This window comes from Calonectris borealis, chromosome 5, assembly GCF_964195595.1.
Source record: "Calonectris borealis chromosome 5, bCalBor7.hap1.2, whole genome shotgun sequence".
Classification (NCBI taxonomy): Eukaryota; Metazoa; Chordata; class Aves; order Procellariiformes; family Procellariidae; genus Calonectris; species Calonectris borealis.
In genome coordinates, this window is record NC_134316.1 from 4,848,837 (window position 1) to 4,875,110 (window position 26,274).

The following is a 26,274-nucleotide window of genomic DNA, read 5'->3' on the forward strand; positions in this document are numbered from 1 at the left end:
ACCCCCGTTGACTGAGCTCAGTCCGAGGAGAAATTGCCCAGCTCAGCCAGAATTCCCATTTTTCTACAGAAAATAGATTTTTGGCTAATTTTAAATTATAATAATTAAAAGAAAAAAAGATCCTGGCAGGTTAGCTCCTGCTTTTTGACAAACCAGCTCCACCTCCATCCCCGTGAAGAGGCGGCAAGGGCTGGCATTCGCTCCCCAGGGCAGCATCACCCGGCAGCGGGATGCAGCGGAGGGGTTAGGTGCCCCCCTCCCACCCCCCGTGCCCCCAGCCTGGCACCGGGGTGAGCCCCCAGGCCTCCCCAAAAAGCATTTCCAGCCCTAAGGAAAGCTCTTGCTCCTCTCCTGCGGCGAGCAGAGCTGGGGGCCGGGCTCAGCAGAGGGAGCCACAGACTGCGCGTCCCCGGGCAGGCGGCTGCGGAGGCTGGGACCCAGCCGGGACCTTTGCAACCCCCCCCGCCAGCTCTCCCTCCCGCTGCTGCTTCCCTACAAAAGCCTTTCGCATCCTTCTCTTTCTCTCCTGCAGCTACACTGGCTCCTTGCTCCCATTTTCCTCCCAGTTTACCTCCCCGGGTGAGGAGCAATGGAGAAGAGCTGGGAGAAGATGAGCCCAGCCCTGAGGTGCAGCCTGCCCACAGCCTGGGGCTGCGCCGAGTCGGGTCCCCATGGGAAGCGTTTACGCAGGTTGTACCCTATACAACCTTAAAAACAAAGGGAGATCCTAAATGTATCCCGCAGGTACGTTATGAAGGTGACGCCAACGGGGCAGTTGTTTCAGGCAAAGTTTTTGTTTTCTAATAATTAAGGTATCTACGGGCCACACGACTTGCGATATTCCTGGCTCGAGCAGAAAACACAGGCAAAGGACGATCCCCTCCTCCCTGCAGTAGGCAAAAATAATAAGTAAAAACAAATTTACCATTTGTTTTACCATAAAGATACAGCCCCCCCATCCAGCCATTTGTTGGCTAATCTGCTCGTAATGACGTTGCTGGTGCTGGATGCTGATAATATTAATTACAGAGGAAAAAGAAATTTTGCCTTTTTCCTACGCATCGATGCGCTGCAGCGCGTCCCGGCTGGAGCGGCGGCGGTCACCTCCTCCACCCGCTGCGGCAGCTCCCCGGCAGGTCGGTGCACGGCTGCTGCGGGCGTTGCAGGACAAGGGAGCTAAAGGCATGGCAGCTGCACGGTGAGATACGGCTTTTCTGGGGGAACAGCGGGATGCCGAGAGGGCGTACGGGCACTCATGGCCCCGGCAGGACGGAGCCGAGGCACGAACACCCTCCCGTGGCACCCGGCAAAGTGTTCCCCGGGGCACACGTGAAGGTTGGATGGTGGGCACCCACCCAGGAATTGCTCCCTTGGTGGCATTCGTACACCCCAGGCAAAAGAAGCACCATTGTGGTTTGCCTTTGCACTTTTAAAATCATTTACAGGCCCGCGTAGCTGTTAGCCGCTTACGGTGGATTGTTAACCTTTGCTTTCCTGTTGCAATCTCAGTATGGAGCAGCAGAGCAAACAGAGAGGTAACGTGGCCGGTCTCCGCCAAAACCCCAACATCAAAGTCACAATACAAAGTTGTTAAAAAAAAAAAATAAATCCCTCGTGATTATATCCTTTGGGTATTTTAGCAAAATTTCTTTGAATACCCCGATTTATTTGCTGTCCCTGTCAACAGCCCAGCCCAAGACTTATTAAAAAGAGCTTTAACGTTTTATAGCCTCTCAACTACTAAATCACGATTGCAACTTGAAATACAACTGGAAGGCAGAGCTTTTCAGAAAGGTTATTTCCAGCAGTTGGGCAGAAGGGCTCAAAGGGCACGGCTGACTGGGGGCTCTTTCCCAACGCTGACACCTCACTCCAGAGAGCGGGGGCAGAAACCAGAGGCCAGGTAACGAGCAATTTGAGCTTACTAAGCAACCACGAGCTGCTGGAAGGTTGCAACGGCTGCATAGAGCCTCCAGGATGCTCAGAGTCCTCGACTGCAGCCACTCAGTCACTCGGAAGGCAGATTTTTGGCTAGAAAGAGCCTATTTTGGGATCCCTGGGGTAAAACGCCCAAGGAAAGGCAGACCTCTTCTGCTGCTGCCCCCCCCCAAGTGCTGACGGGTACTCAGAGACGTGGACAACAGCTCAGGAAGCCACACTGCACCGACAGACACCCCAGTCCTGCTCTAGCTTGCAGCTCCCCGCTGCTGAACACTCAGAGCTGCAGGCTAGCCGTGCGTCGGGGCTTTCCCGGCGAGCTGGTACTGCCCCGGTCCCTCGTACCTCCCTCTCGAAGACCTAACCACAAGGCTGGCCATGTTTCCAGGAGCTCCCCTGGGGACAGGTTTGGGTTGGGCCGACAGCTCTCACATCTTCGGGCAGCAGCATTCGTTATTCACCACCTACCTGAGCGAGCTCGATGACCAGCAGCAGGATCTTGTACGCAAGAGGGTGCTTTGAGGAAGAAGTTTTGGGAGTTGCGCTTTGTAGCAGAGAACATAAAAATCTACAGTGGCCTTGGGAACACGAAGACGGCATGAGGTCTGGTCGCGGGCAACACGGCTGGGCAGGAGATGTCTGCACGGGGTTTCCAGGAGAGGCATCCCTATCTCCAGCAAGCTCCTGCATCAGGGACAGCTGGGACATGCTGGCAGGGCAAGTGACCCACCAGCCAGGTTCTGTAGGGAATTCACACCAAGGGAACCAAGGCCGCTTCTCCGCACCGTGAGATAAGCAGGACCCACCACCTCCCGGGGCTCCCAGCTGTGAAAAGTTGCCTGAACCAAAGTACGAACCTGCACCTGGAAGAGGAACGCAAGGGGAGAGGACCAAAGAGCCTGCGCCAAGGACCTCGCTGACCCATCACCCCGCAGCACGCGTGCAGGAAATCATGGGAGACGCCCAAAAGTAAACCACAAGGATAGAAAAAAAACCACAAAGCAGCTGCTTATATGGGGGGCTTTTGAGAAAAACAAAACCTGAGAAGCAACACGTACCACTGGAGGGTATCAGGAAACGGACAGAGCGCGTGAGAAAGCAGGTGGGATCTTGTGAGACGTGGTAGGTCAGGGATGGGGGGTTGTCGTCTTAATAACAGCTTTTGGTCCTTTTACAGATTTGGTTCTTATCTCTCCCTTCTGTTTTTTTGAGCTGTAAACACTTTCAAGCTGAATATTTTTTCGCCCCGATGAAAACAGATTTTCCCATGATCACAAAACCAGGGAGGCTCCTTCCCAATCCCACACCTAAAAAAAAAAAAAAAAAAGCAGGGAATAGAAAACTTCTTGCAGAAGTGCCTGTTTTGACAGACAGGCCGTTTCCCACCACAATCCCCAGCTTTAATATACAACCGTGGGAAACGCAGAAGTAACTCAGCTTCACGACAGAGACAATTCTTGACAATGCTCCTGGGGCTTCCCAGAAGGGTTATTTCCAAACAGGACAGACCATTTGGGGAAAAAACCACAAAGGGCTGGAGGGGGCTCTTATTCATTACTCCTTCTCCATTTCTGACTGCCACAGCATTCGCCCACAAAGCCATGCTGGACCAGCGGATTCCCCATCCCTGCCTGCAGCCCAAAAACGTCTCTGCTTGCCTTTTCCTCACCCCGGCCTGGTTTATCTTGTGCTTCGACACAGAGAAGTAGGTAAGAGATTAAAGAAGCGATTGCTAATTTTCATATAGGCATTTAACGTCTTCTTTTTCCTCTCCGTTTCTCATCCAGGCTGCAGAAAAGCCCGGGCCAACGCAGCCTGACGAGGGCTCCTGCCAGAGGTCGGCAGCTTGCGGGAGGTCACGCTCAGCTGTGGGCGCAGTCACGGCTCCAACCGCAGCACAGACACCATCTGCCCCTTGGAACTGCCTGGCAACATAGAAGAGCAAACGTTAAGTGTGAAAGGGCTACAAAGGGACCTCCCTGGAGCACGCCGGCACAGCCCGCTTTCCTTCTGGTGACTCCGGATGCTGAGAAGTGACAGGGTGGCTGCATGCTGTCCATGGGTGTACGAGCCCAGCCACACACAGCCCCTGCACTCCCCCTTCCCTCTATGTTGCCCATGGGCAAAGCTTTGGCTACCAGGAGACTTGATGCATGCAACAACCACTCCAAAGCGGCCACTGCTTCCCACCTTCCCTGCCCCAAAGTATTTGGCTGTTGATTCCTCCGGCACCGAGGATCAGTAAGAAGAAGGTGACACCAAATCTTGGGGGTTTTTTTGCTGCCCAGTCAACACATGGGGTCTCAGCTGGGGACAACAGCAACTACTGTCCCAGAAGAGCAACCCAACCTCTCATCACAGGCTTGGAGCACCTGCTAGTGCAGAAACAACCCCCACCCAAGGAGACGGAGCATGTGCCACTTCCTTGTGCGATGCCATCGCCTCCAAGACACCAAGGATGCTGCCACTCCAAAGGATAATACTGTGCTTTAATGTTTTAGAGACAATGGACTTTGACGCGGTACAACAGCAGGCTGTACGTACTATACATATATACACACCAGTTGTAGTTAAAGCTTGTGTATTTGAACAATACTGATGTTCCAAAAAATGCACCAAGTCTTACAACAACAAAAACGTGAACAAAATCCAAGGCCACAAGTATAGAGAGGTATGTTTTAAGGACTACAGGTCACATGGAAATAAAAAACGGTGGTGGTGCAATGCGAACTTTATCCTGAATAGAGATAAGTGGTTAAAACGCAACTTTTCATTACCTCGGGAGCAAGACAGTGTTTTACAGAGACTTAATTTCCAAACTAAAGCAAGCAAAGAGAAACAAATGTACTAGTGTGTATGCCCCTTTGGTCCTCAAATTCTCCTTCCAGTTGTTGAGCTAAAAAGAGAAAGAGTTTTACTCTGAACTTCAGGCAAGAAAGATTTAAGGCTTTTCAGCTGGATACATACACTGAACTGAAAAGTGGCAATATCTGCTCTCAATCATTTAAGGAAAACAAACGCTATAGAGTTAGTGTGTCATAAATGTGCCACACATACCTTGTTTACGCTAACAGACAAACTTTTATAGCACCTAACTCTACAGAATCCAGGACAGAGGATATTATAAAAGGTTTTTGCAATAATGCTGTGAAGGTCATCAAGGTAAAATTAGCGTAATTAAACGCATGAGGTGGTTGTTCTGGAAAGTTCTTTAGGCCCAATGGAAATCTGACCGGACATGATTTTCATTCGGTTTCCAACACGGGTTGAAGCAAGAGACAGGAATGTTGGTAAGATGGAGCTTGCCAGACCAGGAACTGCCTTTCAGGTTAGCGTACAGAACATCTTGGATTCATATTCGGCAAAGCAGATACAACTATGGGAACCTGCATTATGGGCACCCGACACCCTGGCTGACATTTTATTTTTTAAGTTTTGCCTCCTGTGCTTAGTTTGAGAAGGGTGGTTTTCATTTGTGCCTCATGTTTTCCCAATTAAGAGTTACAAAACACCCATTAAAATTGTAACAAAGTATAAGAAGTTCAGCCAAGTCCAGCTGACTGAAACTTTTTGTACCAATACTGCCACATACAGAGGTTGCCACATACACAGAAAAATGTGGTTTAATTCATTTTGATGGCCCTGGAAATGCTTTTCTCAATTGCTCTTACGAAATAAGTTGTTGTCATTTCAGGTTACTTTGCCCTGAAATGACCTGCCATCAGGCAGGAGAGGTACAATGTGCTGTGTTCAGGATGACAGTGCTCACCTTTGGTCCAACTTTTATGAGATGCAAATCTTGAAATACTTGAAGAGAAATCTTCACTTTCAGATTATCAGACTAGATTTAGCTTCTCAGTCTAACCCATGGAAATCCAAGAAGGAAAGCTCAAGATATAAACATCATTAAAAACCTCTTTGGGTATCTTAGCACTTTGCAGACAGACTCTGGGGTTTTTTTTCCTCCCCTCTGTTAAAGTTTGCTTAAAAATAGTAGGAAACTGACAGTTAAAGTGGTCAGACATTCTGAGGCACAGAGAAAAAGGTGCATAAAACCCTTTATATTGAGATAAGACTGTGCCCCAAGTAATTTAGAAGTTAATTCCCTGCATGTTAAGAGGCTAGGAAAAATGTGTTTTACATTTCCCAAACAAAACAAAACCACACCAAAAAAGGAGAGTTAATAACCAGCAAGAATATAAAACACCACCAGAGGTAACATCTCAAAGAGGTATAACATACATATCCAGATACTGCAACAGCCACTGCAGGACTTGTAATAAAATATAGTCAGAGATAATTCAGGACCATCCTTTGCAGCAGAGGTACAGTATTTGCAGCATACGTGGTCCTACAGAGATCCACAGCCTTTCAATTGTTTCCTGTGCTGCTCCATATTTATTCTAATAAACATAACTGTTTCATAAATATCCATTTCACTCCCAAGCCCCACTTTTCTCCTAACAGCAGTATATTCTGCATTGTGGATGGAAAAACATTTCCAAAACCCTACTCGTAGCTTGTAATTCTGTGACATCAGCATAATTGGAAATCCAGGAGGAGCCTACCGTATCATTACATTTTTCATTTGCCATCAGAAGTCTTTTACTGCACAAAGACTATGACAACAATTCACAACGATTTAGTTTAAAAGTGAGATGTAGGAACAAGTAAGAACAGACAGTGACACTGGACAGAACAATCTCCAGAGTGCATTTAGAGAATAACACAGTTTCAGCTCCTGATGAGTGTCAAGAATTCTTCACGAGTCTTTGGATCTTCCCGGAATACCCCCAACATTGTGCTGGTTACTGTTTTACTGTTCATTTTCTGTACCCCACGCATTACCATACACATATGCCTAGAAGAAATGAGAGGGGAGTCAATAAATCAGGCATACTCAAAAGAAAGAAGTAATCCCACAGAGAGAGATGTTTCTTACACGGTCACGTTAAATTCTGGGGAAGTGACAAAACCTCCATGTCCAGAACGGACATCTGTCAGTAGTACCTCAGCTGTCCTCTACGGAAGAGAGTCAAATCCCCAGCCCCCTGCCTTCTCTCCTCTGATCCTAGGAAAATCTCACCTTTCCAAGGTGCATTCTGATCACAGGGACATGCCTGTTGCTAGTCCCAAGCTTTGCTCTACTTGAGGAAGTAGAAGGTGCGCTGAGGCACAGCACGGACCCAGTGCAACTGGGACAGCCGACCGCACTGCCAGTTGCCACGTCAGTGGATAAGGTAGGCCCCCACTTTAAACGGCTCCAACCTACCATTGCTCAACGGGCAAAGGATCACTCCTGCCTGCACTCTGCCTCATAAACAAGCACGGCACACAGCTACCGCAACCAAAGAAGGACACACAACAGCTCTGCAGCACACAGCTGGAATCACACGCAGCCCATACATCGCCATGGAACAGCTCAGAGTAACTTACGTAGCTTCGATAACCACTCCAACTCCAGCGGGCTGTAAGGCTTCTGTGATGGCTATTGCAATTTGTTTGGTAAGGCGCTCCTGCACTGGAAGAACAACAGGGAGTTCAGACGCGGTGTTAAACCTGGCTAGCATCGATGCACTGCCACTCTCTGGGTAGCAACATTGCATCCTCACTCCCGAGTGTGCCTGTTCCCCATCACCACCACACACACAAATACTGCTCTTCCTAAATAAATTATGTTAGTACCAAATCCTATCTTACGTTTTGTATCCTGGAACAGACCTGTTGTTTGCTTGTTTATATTGGGAGTCATTTTGCATTACACCTTTGCAGGAATTGCATTACCATGATTTGTTATAACAGCTCTTACATTTCCTATTATGCAGTTAGATTTTCTTGCTTCTCTATTTTCTTTCAGTTTTTATGTATTTGTTCACTGGCTTTACTGCTGCACTATTCATTCCCTAAGCACAATTTCTCTTTTTAAGGAAAGGAAATGGAGATAAAAAATGAGCAAATGAAAAACAGTCTGTTTTCCTGCAAAGCTTTACTTTCTGCAGCTCTAGCACCCTCTATTCACCACCTAATCGTCACTAAGACTTCTGAGGCCAAGAATAGGCCAAATTTAACTACAGGACAATGACAGCAGGCTGAGCCCAAGCCAAAGCCTCAGATCCTGCAGCTTCCTCCACTTCTCAGGGGCAGCAGGCAGGCAGTCCGTAACATGGCAGCTCTCACTTTATCTTTTCAGACAAGAATTCTTGAAGGTATCTCTCAAATTATCTGTAGGAGAGTCCAGCAGCATCCAACTAGTTTAGTTATTCCTGGCAGCTGTATCTTGTAGCACATATTTCCTCTGAATCAGTTACTGCCTACATCTATTTTCATAGGCAGATTTTACTCCTCACTGGAAACACAGGGGCTAAGATGACAGATGAGAAACACCTGCTCAAGAACAGTGGTTTTCTTCACACTAAAATTTGCACAGCTATAGTCCACCTACAATTACCAGTACCCTGAGCTGGCTAGCAAAGGACTGCACACAACAAAACCAAAACCTCATCTGTTTACCTTGTAATCTTCTACTGTATATTTCCACGATCCTAAACAAGAAAGGAAAAAGACAAAGTTATATTTATTTCTATCTAACCATTGTCTGATCTTCACAATTAACTTGACACTGTCAAACAAAACCACGGCACGGATCCATGTCCTTCCTGGAAATCTACACGACATCATGCTGCTGCTCAGCCCCCCGTTGGCATTGCTCAAGGACTTCCCTTAGCACATCACTGTGTTTAGTGACAGCTTCCCCTTACCTGCCACCCCAGAGATTATTTCAGGGGCAAACCTGTCACTTCTTCTTAGAGCTTCTTCTGTTGGCTGTTACTTTTGAATTACTTGTACCAGCACCCACCTGCATCACACAGTTGCAAGGGAATCCATGCCCAAAGACTCCCTGAAAGCTAATCCTCGAACTGAGGTCAGACTACTTTTGCTTCAATCTAAACCAAATGCTGTTTTAAGGACCATTCAGATATTGGGATTCCCAGAAGGCTACTGAAATTAAGCAGGAGATGGTTTGGATTCTTGCATTTAACCACAGATTTAACTAAGAACAATGAGACAGAATTGTTTTTATTTAAAACAGATACTCTCCACCCATATATCACACCATCCTTCACATTTCAGTGCAGGGATCACCTTAGTGCTCCTCTCGAGCATGACTTCAAATCTAAGCCATTTGTGGGGCAATGCAGGTAATACTACCATCATTTATAACCGCAGTACTATAACCCACACATTTAAGAAAAGTCTTATAACTGCTCTGTAACTCAATGGGTTATTCATACCAACCTCAAATGCTTAATTACACATCAAGTGGCCATGTAAAGGAGTTGCTATAGAAAGCTTCAATACCCGTCTGGTCAGACTAGACAAAAAACAGACACTGGCTGGCAGCCTGAGGCATTAGTTACAAGAAACATTTCTGACAATGAGACCTGCCTGCTGTTTTGAAGAGAGAATTACGTGCAGAAACTCCCCTCCAGTAATAAATGGTTATGTTATAGCTATTCTAAACAAAGCACCGTAATATTCAGATTAAATATATGGATAGGAAACAAGCTGATGCTGAGATATTTTTACACTGGTATTGCATATAAGAAGTCCTATAAGCATGTTTTATATAAAAACAGTTATTTGCATTAGCATTTTCAAGCCTGAGCTTAAAATCCAAAGAATGATGTTTGTTTACTGAATACAGGTCATCCACAACTACAGAAACTCACCACATTAAACTAATCCTATTATGAAAGATTAGGCCTACGGTACCAACAGCCTCACAAATCTTTGTTTGAACACTGGTTGCATTATATAGGGCACGAAAGAGAAGCACGATTTGGCCCACCAATCTCTTCATGGTAAGCACTCAAAAGCAAGTGAGGACTGAGAGCATTTTGTTATACAAGAATCTAATCTTTTCATTATTGCAGGATATGGGAGTTTTACCCTAACTTGAAAAAGAGACAAGATTTAACCTTTCAAGCACAGCGCAGGAAGCCTTGCACATATTCATGCATTCTCTATACTGAGAATAAATAGTAGGAAAATTGTACACTTCTAGCACCATGTTGCCACTTGCATTAAAAATCACCAAAGACAGGTTTGAGCTCCTTTTCACATCTGCAATTCAGAGGTAACTACAGACCAGAGCAAGCACAAATCAACTGATGCATATTTCAAATGTGATCCTTAATCCTGCATTCAAGCCCTGCAGAAATGAAACCAAGTGTTAAAGACAGTCTCTTCAGGAAGGATGTTCACCTTCAGAAATCCAACTCAAAAAAAAACCCCTCACCGCTTAAAAAGATCCAGCCACACGAGTGCCAGCCAACCCACAAGGCAAACATGAACTGCCACACAGACATCCCCAAGCGCAAGCAGCTACAGAAGGCAAAGTCTTTTGCCCAGCAACTGCAGTGCTGTCAGCTCAGAACCTCTTCCTACGGTTTCAGCAGTTACATACAGCCAGAGAAAACATGTACGAAAAAATTTAAATGTTGAACTGCCTGTTTCAGCCTTTTACTCAGAGCAGAGTCCACTCCCATAAGCAATGCTAGAAGACATGAAGATGGCCTCCCTGTAATACCAGTTATGTTAGCAAAGATGTGACCTCCAAGGGCCCTTCCACGTCCAAACCAAATTCACTGTTGTGCAAGCAGAGCACAAGACAGAGCTGACTGATTTTAAAGCATTTTAGTGTCATATCCTACACATTTCTTACCCACTAAGAAAACCCAGCAGGCATGCAGATTTACAAGGTTAATTCTCATTAGTGTTGTTGGAACTACAGCAAGATTAACAGACATTATCAGGGAAAGTATAAGCAAAATCTATGTGGTCTTTCTGCACTACAACCAATTTTTCAGATTCGTTTTTCAAAAGAGACCCTTCCAGTCTGGTCCCCAGTAATCTGCTTATTGAAGGGATCTACCATCCCCTTCCTCACCAGAACTAGAAAATGTCACTTGATAACAAGACTCGGTGCAACAACTGATCCAAGGGCACTTGCTGAGGAAAAAGCTGTTTTACATAACAAATGGATTTCTCAAGTATAACTGCTTTGTTTCTTAGGCTGAACCTTATCTATAAAATCTACCCCATAGCTCTCTCAGCAGGTCTCAAGTGAAAGTAAGAAATGGCAAATTTATCTGAAGAGTCAGCTAACAGATGAAAGCTTTAGATTCAACTTCTATCCGTAGAATGTGTTCATCTACAGTTTGGAAACCTTGGATTTTTGTTCTTGTCGGCCAATATACAAACAAGCAGTAAATAGCTAGAGATCCCCAGTGGTTTCTGTGGCCTGCCTTAGAGCGTAACCAAATTCTCTGTTGTTCTTGCTTCTGCGCTCCCTGCAGACACCAATGCTTTGGATGAACGTACAAAAGCGTTATGGCTCTACTACAGTCGACTGATGTGAATTAACACAGAGCTCTAAGACTTATCTGTCCTCTCCACAAAAAACATAATGCTGAGGATTGGTCTAAATCCAAATCCAGGACACAAAGTGGGCTGAGCTTTAGAGGGGGACCAGATTAGAAAGATTAGCACAGTTAGCACAGCTTGGAATCCTTTTTACAAATTAGCATCACTTTCATTACATTAACACTTACCTAGCAAGCTTGCTGAGGCCAAGTACTTGTTTGTTAGGAAGATAGCCAATATGTACCTAGATAGAGGAGAACAAACCATTAACAGAATCAAAACCACACTTCTGAATGCATATGAAACTCATGCATAGAGAATGAGATGTGCATTTGCCCCAGAACTAACTCTGGAACAGTCCAGAAGTCCTAGCACGTGGGAGGAACATGCCACCATGCAAGCCTGAAAAATTGTGGAGCTACCGGAGACTGTAAATGCCTGGTGAGGTCAGTGTCCTGGTGAAGAATAGGTAAGTTTTCTGAGGGGGAGAAAAACCACACCTCTTCAAGAGTCAAGGCTTATGTTCCAAGTCTCAGGAATGCTACAGAGTTCTACTGCATTTGGGTACAAAAAGCAGCCTATTACTCAGCACAGTGCTGTTCATCTAAAATAAACATGCTTTTCTTTCATGACCTAAAATGGATTTAGGGAGTGGGAGGGAGAGGGACTGTACTTTACTTCCAGTGAAAGTTCTGACGGCAAGAAATACTTAGCCACCAAAATCAGGCTGCATTTACTGATATTTTTTTTTTTCCTGCTTTGGTAGTACCATAGATCACTATGACTAAGTCAGCTTCCATCCTGCTTGAATATGGATTTGCTGAACATTCATACTGAACACATAGTTGCACTAAGTTGGAATAAGTTCTTGAGAAAAGTGCTCAGACACGAAGGTATGGGGAAAGCCGTTTACGTTCTTGTTTTCAGAAAGCAACATAGGCTACTGAATTCAAGCGGGTTTACAGTTATGACAGATTATAAGCCAGCATTTGTGTCACTGTACCGGAGACTTGAAAAATTAGCCAAGATACAGTAGGGGAGTGTCAGTGTAGGATTCTGTCTTAGTGCTTTGCCTAGAGACCACATCTCAGAATCCTGTGTTGCTGTACCTGCAATTAGAGGTACCACAGTGCACCTAATTACCTGGCTAACTTGCTCATTCCTATCACTTCTGTTGGGTAATCAACCCACTGACACCTGAAAAGACATGAAACATTTCAGATAAAGTAAGAGACATAACTTAGAAATAAGTGTTGAATCCTGTTCCCCATAGAGTATTTTTGTGAATTTCTTAATTTCATTTAAGATAGAACTGCAAATACTGACCAGTAGGTGTTGTATTTGCAGCCTGTTTGATGTACCCAACAGGAGAATGGTTAGTCTGAGAATATTTAGAGGCATACCAAGTCATTTAGCAGACCATTATACGAGCAGGACCAATTCGGTGTTTGCGAGGAGATTTCTCCAAACCACACAGGCTAAACAGCTAGATGTAAAAAGAATGCATATATTGCCACAGAAGTAACGAAGAGAATATACACAGTATGTGTAACTAAGAATAACAGGCAAAACAGAAAGCTTGCACAGAAAAAAAAGTTACCTTGTTTTCCAGTATAAAATACTAGCAGTAAGAAAAGAAAGCAGACGAAATTGAGTTGACTCAACTAAATAAACGGCTGGTTTCTGTTCGGGTATTTTATTTTTGGGAGACAGTTTAATTGGAACATACGTGGTACTGATCGAATTTTATAGACAACAAAAGCACTTGCTTCTCTCTGGCCTGTGAGTACTTTATGGTAGAACAGATGGATCAGAATAACCTCCACCCTTCTGTGCTGATATGGGAGTGAAGGGGCTGAGATGTGCAGAAGGGGCTATCCACTCTGAACTCCATCACGTTTACGGCAGTTAACTTGAGAATTTTTATTTTATTTTTAAAGTTGTTGGCATCACAATTTCAATGCCACCTGAAACACCAGCCCGCTTCATGGGAGTCCCAACCTAAGCAGCCTCCTGCTAGTCAGTTTTGACCACCCCCTCCCTGACCGGGCTTGCTTATTTAAGACAGGGCTGCTAATCAGAAGTTTGTTCCACTCACGGGGGGTTCCCGAGATGAATGTGCACTAGATAGCTCTGAGCCGGAAGCTAAATCCGTGACAGAGCCGGCATGCAGGGTGAGCTGGTTTAATATCAAGATGTCTGCCCTCAAGGCTTGCTGCTGCTTCACGAAGAAGAGCTTTGATATGAAATGTCAGAAACCATTAGATTACTTAGACTAGGAAAGGTTGAGCATTATACTTTAGGAGCTTAAATCCAAATAAAACTCACATTAAGGAGGTCTTCCTTATTTGTATTCTGGAAATTAATTTCTAGAATCATAGCCGTAAGCAGTAAATACTTATAGCTTTAAAAGCTTTGTAGTTACAGCTACAAAGTCTTTTACATATACTTCAGTTCTTTTATCATGTTTTGTGAGGAAGAGTTACCTTTCCAACAAATGGAACGAGGTGATGCTCACACAATGAGAACATGTCTATGTCCTTCACAATTACCATCTCATCATGATCTTCATCGAAGATGGCATCATTCAGAACATCTGAAATTAAACATTCACATTAAAAAAAAAATAAATGCACAAGCATGGAAGGTTCTTCCAGCCAGTACCTGAGAAAGCTTATAGCAAGAGCATAGCACGCTCAGAACTACAGATTTTAGGGTTAAGATATGGGAGGCAAGTAAGGAGTAACATCACAAGTACACTTTGGTTGGCATACGATCACACAATTGCCACAGTGCTCTGTCAGACTACCCACATGCTACACTAGAAGTCAGCCTATAGTATTTTATTTAAATAATAGTTTGAGTAAGAACGAGTCAAGTCTTTGCAGAATTACTGACACCTTAAGAGCAATTAAGACTACAGCTGACAAAGCCAGTGCTGAGGAGGAGAGCACATCTCAAAGTGGGCTTCCATTAGTGCTTCCACATACCACAAGCAAAGCTGAGCCTCAAGTTTGAGAAAAGCTAAGCCAACACAGCGGTTTCTTCAAACACTTCCACAGCAGCACCACTATCTTCAAGGAGGCTTTGTACGCAAGTCAGGTACATTTCATCCTGAAGCACACCAGCCAGCAGCTGTTTAGGCATACACAAAAGTCAAAGAGACAGACCTGTATTCACAGGTAGGGGAGAGATTTGCTGTCCTCAAGTGAAAGCAGACATGCATGTGCATACTCTGGCCTAATTCTGCATCTCAGAGTTAACAGAGAATTGAGGTGGAGAAACCCACAAAGATAGAAGAAAGAAGAGACAGCTCAGAAAGAAAAGGAACATATAATGTGACACTTTGCTAGTCTCGGAGCTCAGCAGAACAGATCCTTAGTTGATTTTCCAGATTTAGCAGTCCTCTGACATGTCGTCAAGCAATCCTGATACCGGTTACAGCAGATCACTAATGTCTCCACAAGACTGCAGGCAGGTGGCCCATGCTTGGAGAGGTTAAAATTAGAACAGCCTTTTGAAGGACGAGAGAGAAGAGCTGTATAGAAGAGAGAGACAAGAGAGAGAGAGAGAATAGCAAGAGAGAACTAGCTGTACAGAAGGGCTGATAATGAGAACAAGGAACTCTGCAAACAAGTTAGCTTGAAGCCACACTGACTACTTGGAGTTACTTCGAGGCACCAGAGTCACATACACCATGGCCAGAAGGGGAACCAGGGTGCTCTGGGACTGCCCTGCTTCATCGCTGGTGCAGCTTAGCACCTGCAGTGGCGATTACACAAATCTAATGGTTCTGTCTGCTCTACTTGCCTTTATGCCTTCCCCTGACATGCACGTACACCTAATGGCCACCATCTGTTGTCGATAACGTATCATCATCATGGAGCATTTTAATTTCCTGCTTGCTATCAGCACTACACAGGTAACCCTGGAAACTGTGCGCAAGATGTTCTGCCTGCGACGCACATTCTTTCCTGAGAAGGGCTGGCAACCTGCAAGACAGCGAGGCTGAACCCCAGAAGGCTTTTGATCAGGTCAGAGAGCAGGAGTAAGGGGCACGAAAGAGGCCAGGAAACAACTCTGTAAAAGCACATGATTTTGTTCTTCAAATTTCAGAGCCTAGTTTATACCAAACACTGCTGGAGAGGATTTTGATTACACGGGGAGCATCATGCAGCTGTATAACTATGAATTCAGCCAGGAATAGCCAGAATCCGAAACATAGCAGGCTCAGAGGAGAGGGAAGGGGAGACAGAGCAGCCGTCTGGTTTCTTAGCTCCCTCCCGCAGCACTCTGCAGACGTGCCATTTCTGAAGCAGAAAGGCAAACAGTGGTTTCACAAAACCTGCTACTATGCCCAACGTTATTAAAACAAAATCCGAACAGATTCACAAAGGATCTCCAGAGTGACTGCTGCTGTTATTAGACCACCAGCTTGGCTCATACCAGCCTTGCCAGGACCGTATCAGAGCCTGATGTCAGATATGGATTTACGTCAGCACACGCGCGATGCAGACTGTTCAGAACAATCAAAAATGGCCACATTCTCATTAAGTCATGGTAATGTGTGACGCAGCATAAGGCCAAAGCCACAACAGAAGGTACTTCAGCCGTGAAGTCTCATATATATGCATATACACATTTATTCGTGTATAAAATATATATTAATAGATCCGTACAAACTTCATCTAAGGAATCTATTACTGGAATCCTGAAGAGCTGCATTGTATCATGGAGACAGCTGTTAGCCCTATTTTAAAGCTGGGGAAAAAAGAAAATTAAGTGATCTGTGAAGTACCACACAGGCAACTTCAGGAACAAAATGCATCCCTCTCACGGCTAAAGCAATCAAACAGGAACACAAAGGTCATCCATCCTTCTTGCATATCCCCTCTTAGGCTACAGCCCAGAGTCACAGCAGTTTGGGCAATGCCCCCTCACAGCCAAGGGAGTTTTAGAGGCGTGTAAGCAAACAGATCCATGCATCAAGAATATAACCAGAGAGCTGTGAGGTGCTTCTCATTTATACAGGTCTTGCCAATTTTGCACCTTAGGTTCATTGAATATTAGTGGTAAGTTGCTCAGCTGCATAACTTCTGCAGCTGCGCCTGCAGCAAGGTGTGCTGATTTTAAGTCAGCACCAGATTATTCCTTGAGAAGGAGGGCCAGAGCCCATAAAGAAAGAAACCAGCTTAGTGTTAGCCCCTCCAATAACCCCTTCACAACTGCCAGTTGACACAGGGAGACGAAGGTAAAACAAAATGTGAGACTGAAGGCCACTACCTGAGTAAATGGCCACGGTGTTAAGAGAGCCCCAGTCACCTCTATCCTGCTCCAGTCCCTCCTGCTCACACTTCACAAGCCTGTTCTCCTGGAAATAAGCATAGCTCGAAGCCTGTCTATCCCTATACCTCCCCCTTTGAAATCCAAGCCTTGTGTTGATAAAGGAAGAGTTAGGTAAAAGTACCTGTGACAAGATGCTGTGCTATGTCCCACTGCAGCACTTGTTTTCAGTAATTACACAGCAGAGACTTGTTTGGCAGAGACTCAAATGCTTTGTGCAGGGAGGCAATACCATTTTATCTAACTTTGTCTGCCTTTTATTCTTTTTTTTAAGTCATTCAATTTGCAACAGCATCAAACAGGGCCCCGACAAGCTCAGTCTGCAGCCTACAGCACACGTTCTGTAGAACGTAACAGAGCTGAAAGGACAGAAGGGGAAACAGGGCCTCAGATTAACCAGGCCAGAAGCAAAGCTGGGGACAAATTCGTGCCTCTTTTCCCATTCTTTCATTCTACCTACTAGGGCACACTGCCTGCTTCACTAGTTTGATTTCAGTTTCCTCATTTGGAGGCCCCAAAACATTTACTCTTGCCACTCAGGGCAAGACCTAAAAGTCGTGTTGTCTCCCCCCAGGCCTGTCCCAGTTCACACAGAGCAATGTGGCTGTTACATTGGCTGCATCTCTCAGCTCTAAAATACCCACCTGCCCTTCCAATGCAACTGCATCTTTTCCATCCCTTCTTCCACAGCACCAGGATCTTCAAAGCGAAAGCGTAGAAGTCAACAGGGCTTTTAGAGGGAAGAAGGGCTAGAAGTAAATATTGCTAGCTTGGTTTCCTGACAAAGCAAGGCACCTGCAGCTCGGATGGGCTCCTCCTCAACAGGCTACTTTTCCTTAATACAAAAAGGAAATTCTTCCTCCCAAATGAAGCAACTTTTACTCCCTCCAAGTCCCACCTATGTAATCATCCACATCAGTAGGATAGGACTAGTGTCTCCTCTGCTAGCAAGATGGGCATGTGCCTACATCGTCCCTTGGCCTCTCAGAGTCATCTCTCCCCTCAGTCACAGCTGTGCTCAAGGGCTGCCACCAAGCAAGCCCCTGCCTATAAGCCAAAGGAGACTGCAAACACCACCATTTTCATTCTCCACCGCCCCAGAAAAGCTAAGGGAATTTACTGCTTAAGTCCTTAAGCCTAGACATATCATGTTAATGAAAAGCTAAGATTTGAATTAAAATATATGGCTGGGAGGAAGGGAAGACAAACACACACATGTACAGTCAGGGCACTCTCTAGATTATTCCAGCTGATTTTTCCTTCAGCCCAGAGTTCAAGTCCTGTTATAGAAACTTCAGTGGGCTGCTAAAACTGAACAGTCACCTCTGGTGCAAGTTAACTCCTGAAACAGAACAGAATTAATTTTCCCCTTTATCTTCAAAAAGAGTTGATAAAAGCAAAAAATCAGAATTGGATGAAGATAGAATGAGAAAGACCTTTCAGGATTTTGCGTCAGAGCTAAGCAAAAAGACCTGTTGCTATAGAAACTATTTGCATGGCTTTAATGTGACACAGGAAAGCAAAAGCACCTCTGGCAACCAAAGAAGCTAGAGCCCACCCGGCAGCTGGCTCAGTAGGTGAAAGGAATGAAGGATGGCAGCACTCTGCAGAGCAGCACTGCATCAGCTTCACAGCACTTCAGGTGTCCCGTTTTTACTGTGCCTGGGAGACAGAAGTCTGAAGTGATATAGGTTGTTCTCGCTATGAGTTAAAGTGCTTCCCCGTGGTGTTAAGTTGCCCCGCTGCTCCAATTTAGAGGAGTCAGACTGAGGATTGTTCAGTGTCAAGAGGGTGAAGGCAGTCTCAAACATTGCCCAATACTGTTCCTTGAGCTCATCCATCCTGGCAGAGACATCAGGCACGAGGCTCTCCTGATACCTATTACACAGCTCCAGACTGTCCTCACTGACAGCCCCTATGCTCTCCATGGTGACCCATAGGTCCCATAAGTTGCAGCAGGCAGCTGAGACCATCATAGGAATGGGGTTCAGGCCCAGGGATGCAGATGTCCTATGAGGGTGGTGGGGCAAGTCACACCATACCAATGCCCATTAGCTTGGGCAAACTAAAGTACAGGCTGAGGTCAGGTACCTTCTGCTCTCCCAGGAACACAGACTGAGTTACACCAAAACCAATGGCAGGGGACCTTGCATGAACTAGGAACAGGTCGTGGTTTGGAGGATACTCCAGAACAGCAGTGCCATGAGCCAGAGACCAAAGGCTAACCATTCATTAAGGTATGTTGGCAGGTACCTTTGACTGTCTTTCTCAAGAAGAAGTTCTTCATCTGAAGACAAATGTAATTGACAGAGCAGGAGCTGAATGTGTGGTAGGGAAATCAACTGACTACAGGGTCAGAATTAAATTTGGAAGGAAATTGCTATAAAAACCTTTCAGTTGTTGCTGGGTAAGCAGTAAGATGTGGAGTCAAAACTGAAGTTTTTTATTTATTCATGTGATGACACTACAGGATAACTGTAGTTAGAGAAAATATTCCAGATAAGAAACAAGAAAATTATTGCAGCCTTGCAGTATTGAAAAGATACCAGGAATTTATTATGCATACAGAGAATCAGGCTACAAAAACACTCATTCATATAAAGAGAGTTTGTACTGCTGCAGAAAGTTAATGACTTCAGGTTGCTAAGAAAGGTGGTCTGGGTATGCCATTTGCTTCAAGAAGTCTTGAAGAGCTCTAGAAAGAGAGACAGGCTAAGATGCCACATTACTATTTAAATAGGCAACAGAGTTCAAAAGCTGCAGAGAAAATTAAATGAGCACTACGTGGCTTCCTTGCCATAACATACCTTCCTAACAGGAACCAAGAGAAACCTCAGACACAAAAGAATTTACAAGTTTAATATTTCAGATTTCATCACTGCCACACCAAAGGACTACAAACAGACATTCAACTTCAGACAGGAATATTTGCTTCAGAAGCAAATCTTAATTCCTCCGTTACCAGAAGAGAGGTGAACCAGATGTTTTTTGAGGCACATTTCATAAAAGGAAAGGTGGAGGAAAAGCATTATTGCTATTCAACTAATTCTGGCCATCATTTGTACAGATTTGTTTATTTTCCTGTAAGACACTTTCCATGTCGCAGTGAGAGACTCAAGTCTACTCATAAGAGATCAGTTATTGCAGACTCTCAGATGAAGCTAAGATTAGGTCCTAGAAGTTGTCCTCTGCCAGGAGGTTTATTAATATGAGGGAAAGCAGGGTTATGGAGATGCTCGTTAAAACGTATCAGGATTTCAATAACCATTTCAATGTCTCATGTCACAGAAGGTGCTGAAAGTCCCCCCATCCACACTTCTTTCTGAAATTGAAACAAAGGAAAAATCAGAGAAGATGAAACAACACTTTGGAAAAGCAACATGAAGAGATCAGAAGCCTTTCATAGTTAAGATCCAAGAGGTTAAGACATTAATAAATGCCCAACAAAACCCCAAACAAACTTGGTGTTACTTGAGCATTAATGGACAGGGGAGATCATCCTGGAAAGTCCTACAGTCCTAGTTCCCAGCAGAAGTTTCACTGCGTTGAGTACCTGTGTCAGTATGATAGGCTTCACTCATGTGGGGGTGGAGGTTGTGGAAAGAAACCCCCAAGAACCTTACTCTGAACAATCCTGTATCTCCCACCCTCTGGTTTATAAGAAACAAGCCATGGCCATACCACAATAATGCTGATGTTTAAGTTATTCACAGGTTAGACTGTTGCATCTATGAGAAGCAAGAGAACTAGGAGTACTTCGTTCTTTCCTGGAAACAAGGTAACTCATCAGCTCTTAGCAAAGGGCAGTGCTGCTGATCAAACAGCCTTGTTTGTTTAAGGCACTGCCTGTCTATTTTTACGTAGCGACGCTTAGCACCTCTCACCCACAGCAAACTGAGTAGGCTTGGAAAAATTTATGAGCTTACACCATTGTTGTCATCTGTCAAAATACCAAATCCACACAGCCAAGAAGGTGAAGAAAAGAGTATTAAGGCTGCATTTTTTCACCCTTCACCATAGGAAAAGCACATAAACTAATGAGAGGGGAAAAGCAACATACATATAGTTCAGCAGGTGTTAATCTACTGTATGAGACATAACTAGTTGTTATTTGCTTTAAAATAAAAGCTGCATAGTAGAGTCACTTAGCATCCAGGCAAATAAAGCATACATGCAGCCTTTCAAACCACAGAAGTTCAGAAAGCAAAGTTATGCTCCCCCAGTATTTCCAATTTTCATTTCCCTATTAAACATGCTGAAAGGAGAGCTGAACCTGCCAACATGTTTGAAAGCTAACATACCCACCAGAAAAGTCTTCCAGCCTTTATTCATGTAACAACTATCACCGTTACCAGCAAGTACACTGTTTAATGAACATGCTGTTTTGCTTAGAGTGCTTATGGATGATGAAAACAAGTTAACTTCCTACTGCAGATGCAGGCAGCTTGTTCAACGCTGCGCCTAATAGTTCCTACAGGATTACACAACCAGATCCAACTCCTTTATGATTCACCTTTTGAAGCTAACATTGTTGACACTCACTGTAACTGACACTGTTTCTGCAACTTCTCAGTTAGCTCCGCTTAGCAAGATTGATTCTGAAGTCTTCAGCTTCAGTTACAAGTTAGTACTGTCGCAATCTTGTATTTCCATTTATTCACCTATTTACTGCATTTGCACACACTTGTGCTTTGTAGTATTTATAGACTCACAGACAGCACCTCTGAGAATGACATTAAGCCTTTAGTAAAAGGAGGGACAGATCTCTCAGGGTTTAGTCTTTGTGTGGCCGGCAATTGCCTGAACCAACTATAAGAAAGCTAAAGGCAACTGGCTATCAACAGTCCTGCTCACCTTTATTAACCAAGAGGACAGGTTACTGTTTTGTAATATTATTTACTCTCAGTAGTATGAAGCTGATAGATCTGACCCTGGAAAAGAAAACATGTTCTTGGATGCTTGTGCAGAAGCACTGCATGAAATTGAGAAGCAAAACTTCTGGTATCTTGTCTGCTCTGCCATGCTTACCGATACACTAAAAGGTTTCTGCTGAAGTGACTGTTAGTCTACACAGATGCCCAAAAGTGCTAGCACTTTTTAATCTGGTCCCCAGGTGGATTTTATTTGAAATCACTGGAGGTATCCTTGCTACTCCAATGAAAGTTTGATGACTAGTACTATAGAAGCAAGATCAATACATTTGAATACATTTTGTCAAAGAAAGAGGTTGAGGCCTTTAGTAAAGTGAGGATTAATAAGAGAAAAGACATAATCTAGAAAGAACAGAAAGAGCCAGATTTAGACATTTAGGAAGTAAACTCTGCTAATGGCTCTGAAATACAATGCTGCCAGCTGCAGAACACAGATAGCAAAGATGAATAAGGGGTAAAGCCAGAACACTGTTACTCTGCACTACCGAAAACAAGCTAGGAAATACACACACAGTGGAAGCTGGAAAGCAGAATCGGCCTCTCTGCTACTCATGTAAATATGAATGGAGAGAAGGGACAGAATTGAGATGTAATCTTCCCTACAACACTACAAAGTTAAGCTATGGAAAGTAGAAAAATAAAATCAGGTGTCATGGAAGCAAAGTGACAACACCCAGGAAAGGAGATCAAATGTCCAGCATGTTTAATCATGCCCCAAACGTATTATGTTCTCACACATGGTAACTGAGAAGATTAAGAAAATAGTTTGTTCGTAAGAGTGAATTATCAACCAAGGCTCAAAAAGAAAAACAATACCCATTTGCTGACTCTGTTGAAATCACACATCAGCTCAGCAGCTTCCAAAATCTTTATGGGTTCCTTAAAACAAACTCCTCAGTCACACCGCTTGGTCTTCTCCTCTAATGCCACCACAGAGGACAGATTGCTGCAGGGCAGGCAAGGCCATCATCTCTCACGATACCCAAAAGCTTTCAGCAACCTGACCGCACTGAAAAGCGTTCAGCAACAAGTAAGAGCAAGGCACCACACAAATCACTAACCTCTGAGAGCAGTGGGCAGCATTCAAGGCAGTCAGGCAGCTTAGTTTTGTGACCAACCACATAATCCCCGTGTTCTCACTTAGAGCAAGTGAGGCTCGAGTCGAGCACAATACACACTGAAGACCTCCTGCAGTGTACTTGCAACTTTACACTCTCCAGCCTTCGCTGTATTTCATAATTTGGGAATATATCTATTACATCATTTTTTGTGTTGCCATATGGAAAATTAAAATGCCATCAGAAATTAATTGCTTTTCTCCTGCCTACCTAAGGCAGATACTCAAGCAGACAAATTCAAAGGCTGATTTTAAAGCCGGTAGCTGTACTGACATTCACTACCTTGGTTCATCTTTGGCACTCTTTTCCGGCTGTACAGGCTGGCAACATTTCCACACACTGGCAAGGGTTGTGAGCTCAGCTAGGGCCAGCTGAAGACAGGTGCCTGTTGCAACACACTTTGCTTCTAGCCCTGTGTTTGTACAATCACCACCACAGAACTTTTATTTGACAAACCTTTTATGAAAAGGTGGCACTTGTAGCTATTATAACTGTTATGTTCTGCCTGTTGAGGGGTAAACTTGAACACACTTCTCGATACGCATCCTGCAAAATCACAGCTTTAACCTCTGCCTATCGAGACAGTTCCACATAAGGAGCTGAATAAGCTGCAAAATAAACCTAAGAAAACAAGAGGTAAGGGCTGCTTTTTGTTGGGTTTGGGGGTTTTTGTTTGTTTGTTTTTTGTTTTGGGTTCCCCCCCCATCTTTTACATGCCAGTTCCTGGTCCAGTTCACAGCCTGGCTAGGCAGACGGTTGTACTAGCGTAACCAAGTGAACAGCACATCGGGATGCTGCAGCAGAGACAAATAGCAGGAGCTGCAGTCCCACAGCTAGCCTTGTTCCCAAAGGCTTTGTAGTTGTTGGCTCCAGGTTTCACGAGGTATTTAAAACTCTCCCAAGTAGAAGTTACTTGCATATCAACTCTCCCAACCAACTCCTCATCCACTAGTTATTTTGCTAGCTGCTGTGGACTTGTCCTTCAGCTTCAGCTCTTTCTTCTGTTCAGCTAGTAAGAGTGGGAAGACTGGAAGCTGGGCATTGTGCAAGAAGAGGCGAGTAACTGGAAAGTAAAAGGATACCCCACCTGGCACAGGAAGGAATGTTAGTATCATAGCTCTATTTTATTTCCTAGAAAAGGAAAGAAAAAAGTAGTCCAAGAGTACAGTACCTAGCAGTGACACTTTCTACTCTTGGATAGAATACAGCTCTCTACCAGGTACGGATATTCAGAGGAGGGGACTATCCAGAACTACTCTGCCTAATGAAATACATATGAGAGATTGGGACAAACTATTCAGGTCCCAGAGAATCCACATTGGTGCAGAAAAAAGCTATTAAAAAAAACTTAAGGGGATGTGTGGCTCTGCACACAAAACTGGCAGCAAGATAAGAAAGGACTTAAGACAGGCGGCAACCTCATCCAGGTTTAGCACAGAAATTCACGCTCAGAAACTATCACTAAAAAAAATCCTTCTGCTAGAGACTGGAAGGATGACTGAGAGACCTCCTGTGTTTTACACCAGTAGAGAGACACATGCAATACCCAAATGAGCAAAGTTATTCCCAGCAGACAAAGGATTGTTTTGCAAGACCCTGCGAAACCTCATCTCAAACACACCGTGCAGCAGGAAGAAGGGAGAGAGGATGGCCACTGCAGTCCAGAGCCTATTTCCAGATGTGAACCTGAAAACCTGGTTTGGTCAGAAAGGCAAAACAAAGACCAAGGCAGAAATGCTGTTCCTGGGGGAAGCCAGGGCACAACATTGGCACATGAGTATACGTTGGCCATGAGTAAGTTAATGGTGGAAGTTACGTGCAATCTGATTTCAAAAGAGCCAACAGCTGAGAAGTGAAAAAGAAACTAAACACGAAAGCCACAGTGCAGGAAAGGACTCCGATGTGTCAGCAGAAGCTCCCTGATGCCAGCCATCAGCACAGTTCAGCCTTTTCATTCAGCTGCAACACCCTGATGCAGTTTTGGGGCAGGCTCAATATACACCAGTGTTCTCAGGAGACCAGAACACGCTCAGGTCCTTTCTGATTCACATTCAAAGGTCCTTGCTGACAGTGTTTGCACCCCTTATGCACTAACAGGAACTTGCCTTCTCCTGTAAGAGGGAGCAAAAGCGGGAATTCCCCAGCTTCCCAAGTCCTTTTTTACCGTTTGTGCTGGGTACAGTCCTTACTGGAAAGGCTGAGAAGAGGGAAATTGATGTAAAAATTCAACTTCGGAGTTGCTAGTGATGCAGAGAACAAATCCCACCCAGTTCCTCTCGTCCTGCCCTCAGGGAGGGCCTCCAGCCAGCAAGCAGCTCACCTGGGGCAGGGATGTGAACCTGGAGTACCTCTCTACACCTGCATTCACTGCAGGGACCCTGAGATGGGGCAGGCATCTCCCTGACCTCCTCCTTCCTCCTTAACTCACTTCCTTAAGTTTCATTCCCACCTTTGGAAAACCCCACCTCATAGAAGCATCAGCAGAACAGGACCTTTTCTGAGAAAATTCAAGCCACCTATGTCTGCTAATAGAAGCAAGGGTTCGCACCCCTTCTGAACACAGCCTAGCTCAGCTGGGGATGGAGGAAGGTACAATCACCAGAGCTTGAAAAGTTTACACCAGAAGAGGGAATGCAAAAGCACTTGCTCTGTTCACCGAAACCAGAAGCACAGGCGCTTATGACCGAATATGGACTTTACCAGCATGGAGTTTAAAAAAATAAACCGGGGGAAGGAGAGGACAGAGAGACCCCGAGGCACAGGTGTTTCTAGCGCATATTGCTGATGACTTACTGACAAGGGGCATCGGACGGTACGGTGGCAGGGCAGCGGCAAAGCCCATTTTAATTAATAAAGTAGGAAAGCCAGCACCACGGCTGGTATCAAGGCAGCAGGCTCCAGCTCTGCCGCCCCCGGCCCGGAGCCCTCCCCGGGGGGACACCCACCCGCCCGGGGGGAGCGCTCCCTACCCGAGATGGTCTCCTGGTAGCCCTTGGTGAAGAACTGCATGGCGGTGGCCGCCCTCCAGGGCGTCTTCAGCAGCCCCTGCCGCTCGGGGTCCTCGCCCAGCGAGCGCAGGATGGTGGTGTAGGCGGCCGCCAGGCTGGGCAGGCTCAGCTCGTTGTCCTCCTCGCTGCGGGGCCGCTCGCCCCGCCAGCCATCCCCGCTGCCGCCGCCGGGGGGGACGCGGGGCTTCTCGGCGCCCGCCGACAGGGAGGCGGAGGGCGGCGGCGGCCTCTCCTGCCGCGCGTACCCGTTACAGCTCCGCGCCGCCTCCATGGGCCCCGGCAGGGCCCGGCCGGCCCGCCGCCGTGCGGGCAACGCGCTGTGGCGGAGCCCGTCAGCCCTCCCGCCCGCTACCGCCTCAACCCTCGGCCCGCCGCTGCCTCAGCGCTCCCACCCGCCGCCTCAGCCGCCCGCTTTATACCGCCCGCGCCGCTGCCATTGGCCGCCGCCGCCGCGACGTCACCCGCTGTGTCATGAGCCGGCCGGTCTCAGCCCGCCGCGGCGGGGAGGCG

General features: G+C 45.5%; 1 protein-coding gene across 2 annotated transcripts; it reads right to left on the reverse strand.

The window, feature by feature from the left end:
- Window positions 1–746: 746 nt before the first annotated feature.
- Window positions 747–26,148, reverse strand: GCH1 (GTP cyclohydrolase 1). Of its 2 annotated transcripts, XM_075150779.1 has the most exons (6): window positions 25,726–26,148; window positions 13,851–13,960; window positions 11,553–11,608; window positions 8,449–8,480; window positions 7,375–7,459; window positions 4,411–6,799 (listed from the first exon to the last, which is right to left on the reverse strand). In XM_075150779.1, exons 1-6 carry the CDS (start codon window positions 26,033–26,035, stop codon window positions 6,673–6,675), a joined length of 720 nt encoding a protein of 239 aa, XP_075006880.1. In that variant the 5' UTR covers window positions 26,036–26,148; the 3' UTR covers window positions 4,411–6,672. The 2 variants fall into 2 exon arrangements, with proteins under 2 accessions (XP_075006881.1, XP_075006880.1); XM_075150780.1 differs by lacking the exons at window positions 4,411–6,799; window positions 7,375–7,459; window positions 8,449–8,480 and adding an exon at window positions 747–3,863.
- Between the last annotated feature and the right edge of the window lie 126 nt (window positions 26,149–26,274).

What these genes read in the sequence shown, in the direction of transcription:
- GCH1 (XM_075150779.1), bottom strand. Translation starts at nt 26,035, where the DNA reads ATGGAGGCGGCGCGGAGCTGTAACGGGTACGCGCGGCAGGAGAGGCCG. An exon ending in CTACCAGGAGACCATCTCGG is followed by an intron (nt 13,961 to 25,725) that starts GTAGGGAGCGCT and finishes GTTTAATTTCAG; the next exon opens with ATGTTCTGAATGATGCCATC. An exon ending in TCGTTCCATTTGTTGGAAAG is followed by an intron (nt 11,609 to 13,850) that starts GTAACTCTTCCT and finishes TCCTCTATCTAG; the next exon opens with GTACATATTGGCTATCTTCC.